We start from the raw sequence: 8375 nt of genomic DNA, 5'->3' as shown, positions 1-8375 counted from the left end.
GCTGCGGTGACGCGATGCGCGCATACGCTGGGAGATGGTGACCACGACCAGGTCGCTTGCCTTCAGTAAGGTCCTTCACCTCCCGTAATCACCCGTCTCTGGTGCGCGGTGGGAACACGAAGTATGCAGCGCGGTGTCGTCGACCACGGTCACCACGCGGCAAATCAGATACCGCAACTCACTCGTCTTACACCCGGAAGTTTGTTTGGCCGACATCTCCCCGTTTCCCCCACTCACCGGCCCCTGGCAACCACCGTTCCAAGCTCTGTTTCTGTGAACTCAGCTTTTCTAGATTCCGCACGTAAGTGAGATCATACGCTTGCTCTCTGCTGTATTTCTCTGCCGACTCATCTCCTTTAGCTTAATGGCCTCGATGTCCATCCATGTTGTTGGAAATGGCAACATTTCCTTCTTTTTATGGCTGAATAATATTCCATTGTGTATCTTCTTTATCCATTCATTTGTTGGTCGACATTTTGGCTGTTTCTATGTCCTGCCTATTGGGAATAGCGCTGCAGTGAACATAGGAGTAGAGATATCTCTTTGAGATCCTGATTTCACTTCCTAAGAAGTGGGATTGCTAGAGCATATGGTAGTTCTATTTTTAATTTTTTGAAGCCCTTCCGTACTATTTTCCATAATGGCGGTACCAGTTTATATTCCCACCAACAGTGAACAAGATCCCGCCATTTTTTCTGGTTGTTTTTCTGATCCCGCCATTCTGACAGGTGTGAGGTGCTTCTCATTGTGGTTCTGATTTGGGTTTTTCTGATATGAGTGATGTTGAGCATCTTTTCATGCACCTGTTGGCCATCTTCATGTCTTCTTTAGAAAAACAGGGCGCCTGGCTGGCTTAGTCGGTTAAGCGTCCAATTTCAGCTCAGGTCATGATCTCACGGTTCGTGGGTTCGAGCCCATGTGAGGCTCTGTGCTGACAGCTTGGAGCCTGGAGCCTGCTTCGGATTCTGTGTCTCCCTCTCTCTCTCTGGCCCTTCCCTGCTCGCACTCTGTCTCTCTCTCTCAAAAATAAATAAACATTAAAAAAAAAGTTAAAAAAAAGGAATGTCTAGAAAAATGTTTACTCATGTCGTCTGTCCATTTTTCATCAGATTATTGTGGATTTTTGCTTTTGACTTGTATGAGTTCCTTACATATTTTGGATACCAACTATCGTGTAGACAGCTTGCACGTATTTCCTCCTATTGCATAGGCTGCCTTTTCATTTGTTGATTGTTTCTTTTGCTGTGTGGATGTTATTTTCAGTTTGATGTTGTCCCACTTGCTTATTTTTGCTCCTGTTGCTTGTGCTTCTGCTGTCACATCCAAAAAGTTGTTGCCAAGACAAACGTCGAGGACCTTTATCCCTTCTTTTCCTTTTCTTCTTTTTCTTATTTCCATTTTTTTTGGTCCCTTTTTTTTTTCTAGGAATTTTACAGTTTCATGTCTTACATATAAGTCTTTAATCTATTTTGAGTTAATTTTGGTGGGTGGCATAAAATTGGGGTCCGATTTTACTTCTTTGCGTGTGATTGTCCAGTTTTCCCAGCCCTGTTTACTGAAGATGCTGTCCTTCCCCACAACGGGATAGTTCGGATTCTGTAGGCAGCCAGACGTGCGGGAGAGCGAAGGCAGTATTCAGAGCCCCCAAGGACACAGGCCCTGACTGTTTTGTTGACCTGTAGAGGATGTGGGGTCACAGGACGGATCGGGACTGGGAAGAAGGCAAAGTGGTGCTTCCGTAGCTGGACGGCCCCATTGGCCTTGGGAACCATTCCAGGGAGACGTGAGCCAAAGTGGGTGCAACGCACATGCTACTCGGGAGTGTCTCGCACACGTGGGTGCGGGTGTGGAGGGAAGGCTTCCTGGTCCACCTCAATGCTAGTTTTGCTAGGTTGCAGACTCATTGTAGGGAGATGTGTCCAACTTCCCTTGGAGCCACACCCTTCTCTCTGTCCCTAAAAGAAGCCACGTTGTGAGGACATGCCAGGACTGCCCCCGCCAGTGTGATGGTGGGCAGGTTCTTACAAGTGACCCAAAAGAACATCCGGGCTCTGGGGTCTTCATAAATCATGGATGCTAAGGAGGCAAAGCCCCGGCCCCGGAGCCTCTTGCTTTGTGATGCTGTCTCTGGGCGCAACCTTCGTTCATCCCCTCCTTCAACCCAGGGGGTGGACCAGGTCCCCACGGACTTGTGGGTCGTTCAGGACATGGTGACACTAGTGCCCTGTGTGGTCATGGTTGGTGCTCAGCCTCAGCAGACGTTACTGAAGTGATGCTTACCGTTGTCTTCGGTGTAAGAGTTTTGGAGCATCAGAGAATGGGACTGAAGCTTTCGTGACCCTTCAGTGTGATGTGCCCAGCGTTAGAGCCTCTGGAGTAAAGTTTCCTTAGGCGGATCCCAACCCCAGAAACTAGTCGCCTGCATGGTATGACGTTAGGATAGCAGTGCCTTTGTCCCTAACGGCTGCCCAAAGTCTGCCTCTCCGTGTGGTGCTGAGGGCCAGTGGAAAAACAGCATCCTGTGTGAACTTCAGAGGGAGAGAGGGAAGAGGCTGGATTCCCAGGGGCTCCCCAGGGCCGAGCCTGTGTAGTTCACGCCACACAGAAGGCCAGCGGTTGTTGTGTTTAGTCTTGCCATCAGCAAAAGCCGCGGTGAGCCCGCTGGGGGATGGGTGGGGGGCTTGCAAGGAGGGTTATGGCTATGATTCAGTTGGAAGAGTGACGTTTGTTACAGATGAAGAGAGGTGGTTGGGGGCTTCCCCAGGTTAAAGGTAGAGCAGGTCTCCATTATTGGGATCCAGAAACTACCATTAGCCTTCTTTTTTTTATTATTATTAACTTTATTTTGGAGAGAGGGAGGGGCAGAGGGAGAGAGGGAGAGAGAGACTCCCAAGCAGGCTCCATGCTTAGCATGGAGACCGACATGGGGCTCTATCCCATGACAGTGAGATCATGACCTGGGCCAACATCAAGAGTTGGACACTTAACTGACTGGCCACCCAGGTGCCCCCCCCCCCCCCTTTTAGTAATTTCCACGCATAGTGTGGCTTGAACTTACAACCTTGAGATCAAGAGTCACATGCTCTGCTGACTGAGCCAGCCAGACACCCCTACTGTTAGCCTTCCTAACACAAGGCCAGATGCGGGACAGGGTCAGTCCTCTGCGTCCCTCATCACCACCCTTGGCCTTTCCCTGTGCTCACAGGACAGAGCTGGGAGGATGTGAGGCACACAGCACGAGGAGTCTGGTGGCCGTGTCCACGAGTAAGGAGGGAGGACTGGGCCACGAGGGGCAAAGTGGCCTCTCTGACCAGAACACGGGCCGAGTTCTTCTCCCTGGGGGAATGGGAGAAGAGCTCAGTGATCCTTGGTCTCTGCAGACAGAGGCTGAGGAACAGGGAAGAAACTGAAAGCCTAGTGCAGGATTGTGCAGCGAGGGGATCGGGACCAGACAGTCATCACAGGCGTTAAAGGTCAGAGCACGGAGGGGCGCCTGGGTGATTCAGTTGGTTAAGCGTCCAGCTTTGGCTCAGGTCATGATCTCAAGGTTCGTGAGTTCGAGCCCCACATCAGAGTCTATGGTGTCAGTGCAGGGCCGGCTTCGGATCCTCTGCCTGCCCCACCCCCCTCAAAAATAAATAAATAAGTAACAATTAAAAAGGATAAAGGCCAGAGCATGGAGAGGCAAAGGAAAGTGGGTTCTCCGGTTGTGTTCCAGGCCACTGGGCCTTCAGGCATCTCCTGGCGTGGCCTGTGCGGCGATGGCAGGCATGTGGCTTGGGAGATAGGTCGCGTGTCCCACCACACATCAGGGTGGAGAAAGCGAGAGGCTCTGAGCTCCACCGGGCGGTGTCGAGTCTGGGGAGGCCAGCGGTGCTCAGGAAGGCTGCGGCCCCTGCAAACCTCTGCCTCTGCCAGGAGCAGAGATTAGGGCCAGAGATGAGGATTTGGAGCCACTGGCAGAGAGGGGGCCGTGGAGCCGCGACAGTGGACAAGATCACCTGGGGCAGGTGGAGGGGGAAACAGGAGCTGGGCTGGAAGTCTGGGGAACGCCGGCGAGAGGAGCGGCCGAGGGTGGGCCTGGGAAAGAGGTCAGCCGTCCCACAAGGAGGTGGCAGGCTGAGCTGGGTCAAAAGGATGGAATGTCACAGAACAGCCAAGAAAGCACGGGCCAGTGTCCATGGATTTCACAATCAGGCCATCAGAAAATGCTCTGTTTTTAAAAAGGCAATCAAAAACGGAGAAGGAAAGAAAAACGAATGGCATTTCAAAACAAATTTTTTTTTGAGAGAGAGAGAAAGAGAGAGAGTGCATGAGCACGTGTACAAGTAGAGAGAGGGTCTCAAGCAGGCTCCATGCTCAGTGCAGAGCCCAACGAGGGGCTCGATCCCACGACCCTGGGATCCTGACCTGAGCCGGAAACCAGAGTTGGACCCTTAACCGGCTGAGCTACCCAGGCGCCCCCAACATTTTTTACCACTTGGAATGGTTATTAAAAGGACAGTCTGGGGGCACCAGGGCGGCTCGGTCAGTTGAGATCTGACTTCGGCTCTGGTGGTGATCTCACGGTTCGTGAGTTTGAGCCCCGTGTCGGACTTCTCACTGTCAATGCAGAGCCCACTTCAGATCCTCTGTCCCCTTCTCTCTCTGCCCCTCCCTGCTCATGCTCTCTCACTCAAAAATAAATAAAACATCTTAAAAATAAAAAGAGCGGTCTGTCAGCAGAGGTCACAAAGTCCCTCACTGCCGAAAGACGAGCACTGCTTATAGGGGAGGCCACTGAACCTGACTCCTGGGCGCAGCTGCGGAACAAGGACTTAGACAAACAGCTGGCAGCTGGCTCTGATCCCACAGGTGGACATGGCAGGGGCTGTTTGGATCATAATAAACGTTATGACGGGGGGGGGGGGGGGGAAGTGCTAAACTGTATCTTTAAATTTGTGTTTGATTTTGTTATTTTCCTCAAAGACTGATGGCATGCCATGTTGGAATGTTTAGTAAGAGTAGTTTGTTAAAAAGGCATTAGGTTTACCACAATTCTTTTTTGTTTTTTAAGAGAGAGAAAAAGAGGGCACAAGTGAGCGAGGGGCAGAGAGGGAGAGGGAGAGAGAGAGAAGCAGGGCTTGTGCTCACCCAAGGCCGGGCTCGAACTCTCTCTCTGTGTCTCCCTACAGACACAGACTCCGAAGCAGGCTCCAGGCTCTGAGCAGTCAGCACAGAGACCGATGTGGGGGTCGAACTCATGAACCGTGAGATCATGACCTGAGCTGAAGTTGGTGGCTTAACCGACTGAGCCACCCAGGCGCCCCCCCCGCCCCCGCCCCGCCAACACACTATTTATTTTTAACGGAGGCATTAGGAACTGGATTGTGATGATAGTTGTACAGCCTGAGAAATTTACTAAAAATCATTGAATCGTGTACTTAAAGCAGGTAAATGTTATGGTATATAAATTATATTTAAATTAAGTTATTTTCAAAATAGATTAGAGAGTAAGATAAGTAGCTCACAGAATTCCTGGTTTTATGTAGGAATATGTTGTTGATAAAGGGCATGTGCGGGTTAATTCCAATAGTAGAACGGTCTGGTGGATAGAAATTTAGGCCGGTATTTGGACATCAACTGCACCCGTTGTGATTTGTGCCGTTAAATGAAACAAACAAACAGCTTCTCTAAACTAAAAAAAAGATGCTTTTTCCTGTGTGGATTAGTGGTATTCAAACTTTTTTTGTTCGTGAACTCCCTTAGAACGTTTACATTATCTAAAAATTTTCATCAAAAATTTAAATAACCTTGGATTAGGTAAGTTTCTCTGATATAATGCCAGAAATACAAGCTAAAAGGAAAAAAAAATAGATACATTGGACTGCATCCAAATTAAAAACTCCTGTGCTTCAAAGGACACCTTTAAGAAAATGAAAAGATCAGGGTGCCTGGGTGATTCAGTCAGTTGAGCGTCCGACTTCAGCTCAGGTCAGGATCTCGCAGTTTGTGAGTTCGAGCCCCACGGCGGGCTCTGTGCTGACAGTTCAGAGCCCGAAGCCTGTTTCAGGTTCCGTGTCTCCCTCTCTCTGTCCCTTCCCTGCTCATGCTCTGTCTTTCTCTGTCTCTTAAAAATGAATACACGTTAAAAAAAAAATTAAAAAAAAAAAGAAAATGAAAAGATCATCTACAGAATGGGAGAAAATATTTGCAAATCATACATCTGGTACAGGACTTGTATCTAGAACATGTAAAGAACTCTTACAATTCAACAATAGACAACTCAATTTAAAAATGGGTGTATTAGGTTCTCCAGGGAAACTGAATCCGGTAGGGAGGTGCGTGTAAGTGTATAAAGAATGCGAGAGAGACATTTATTTTAAGGAACTGGCTCATGCCGTCATGGAGGCTGGCAGGCGCAAAATCTGCAGGGAGGGTTGGCAGTCTGGAGACCCAGGGAAAAGCCAGTGCTGCAGCTCAAGTCTGAAGGCCATCTGCTGGCGGAAGTCCTTCTTGCGTGAGAAAGAGCCACCTTTGTTCTGTCAAGCTCTATAGCTGATTGGATGAGGCGCACTCACGGTATGGAGGCCAATCTGATTTACTCAGAGTCCACCAACTTAAATGTCAACCTCATCCAAAAAACACCCTCACAGAAACATCCGAGATACTGTTTGACTAGATATTTGGACACCATGGCCCCACCATGTTGACACATAAAATTATCACAATGCACAAAGGATTTGAATAAACATTTCTTCGAAGATAATATACAAATGTCATACGTGCACGACAAGATGCTCTGCATCATTTGCCATATGGGAAACGCCCGTCAAAACAACAATGAGCCATCACTTCACATCTGCTAGGATGGATCCAATCAAAGAGATGGGCAGTAGCAAGTGTTGACTAGGACATGGAGAAATTGGAACCCTCCTACACAACTGGTGGGAACGCAAAATGGTGCAGCCACTTTGGAAAAGAGTTTGGCGGTTCCTCAAAAGTAAACATATTGGGGCACCTGGGTGTTTCGGTTGGTTAAGTGTCTGACTTCGACTCAGGTCATGATCTCACAGTTCGTGAGTTCGAGCCCTGTGTCGGGCTCTGTGCTGACATCTCGGAGCCTGGGACCTGCTTCATATTCTGTATTTCCCTCTCTCTCAGCCTCTCCCCCCACCATCAAAAATAAATAAACAAAAAAATTTCTTTAAAGGTTAAACATAATTACCACATGACCCAGCAATTCCACTCCTCAGATACACCCAAGAGAAATGAAGACATATGTCCATATGGAAACTTGTACATGAATGTTCACAGCAGCATTATTCATAATAGTCAAAAAGTGAAACAACCCCAGTATCCATCAACCGATGAGTAGATAAATAAAATATGTTATAGTCCTACAATGGAAGATTATTCAGCTGTAAAAGGACACGTTGTACAACATGGATGAATCTTTGAAGTGTTATATTCAGTGACAAAAAGCTAAACACCAAAGACCACGTATTGTGTGATTCCATTTACATGAAATGTGCAGAATGGACAAATAGAGACAAAGTAGATAGTGGTTATCAGGGGCTGCGGGAGCAGGAAATGAGAGACTGCCAAGGAGTATGTGGTTTTTTGGGGGGTCATGAACATGTTCTGGAATTGGATAGCAGGGATGAACACGTAACTCTAAGTTGCCTGCAAATATTAAATTGGTAACTTTAAAAGTTTAAACTTATGGTGTATAAATTATATCTTAATAAAGCTGTTAATTGGGGCATCTGAGTGGCTTAGTCGGTTGAGCGTCCAACTCTTGATTTCAGCTCAGGTTGTGATCTCAAGGTTATGAGATACAGCCCTGTGTTGGGCTCTGCGTTGGGCATGGAGCCTCCTTAAGATTCTCTCTCCCTCACTCTGCCTCTCCCCCCGCACTCACACACCCACCTTTTGAGTCTACAGCATCTGTATGTAAGGGCTTTCCAAGGGGTACATGGACAGTGATAGTTTTAAGAGCATTAGGTTCCAGATGCTTAACATAATAATTTAATCTTTCTCAGAGCTGCTCTCCTTTGAAATGGGCCAGCAGTTGAGACTTCATGCAGGTTCCGTGTTCACAATATCCCTTCCTCTCTTTGTTACAAAAGTGAACCTGCAGCTCTCACTTCTCCTGAATATTGCATTGCCTATAAGATTTCATGGCCTTGGAATTTAAAAACCTCCAGGGGCCTAAAGGGAAGGACAGTTTGAAGTATTGGTATCAGTGTTACTAGGGATAAACAGAGGCATTTGATAATGATAAAAGGGGCCAATCCAGCAAGAATATATGACAGTTATATATGCACCTAACAACAGGGCACCAAAATACATGAAGCAAAAACTGACGTAAATGGAAAAAGAGACTAGTTGGA

General features: G+C 47.8%; 1 protein-coding gene across 1 annotated transcript in view; it reads right to left on the bottom strand.

The window, feature by feature from the left end:
• WHAMM (WASP homolog associated with actin, golgi membranes and microtubules) overlaps nucleotides 1–216 on the bottom strand; it is a 28012-nt gene extending 27796 nt beyond the window's left edge. The window contains exon 1 of the mRNA XM_049614180.1: nucleotides 80–216. Coding sequence (XP_049470137.1) covers nucleotides 80–216 — 137 coding nt within the window. The remainder of the gene's footprint in view (nucleotides 1–79) is intronic.
• Nucleotides 217–8375: the final 8159 nt, after the last annotated feature.

The sequence above is a fragment of the Panthera uncia genome, assembly GCF_023721935.1.
Source record: "Panthera uncia isolate 11264 chromosome B3 unlocalized genomic scaffold, Puncia_PCG_1.0 HiC_scaffold_2, whole genome shotgun sequence".
NCBI classification, from domain to species: Eukaryota; Metazoa; Chordata; class Mammalia; order Carnivora; family Felidae; genus Panthera; species Panthera uncia.
Note: the sequence above shows the minus strand (reverse complement) of the source record. Positions and strands in the feature narration are given on the sequence as shown.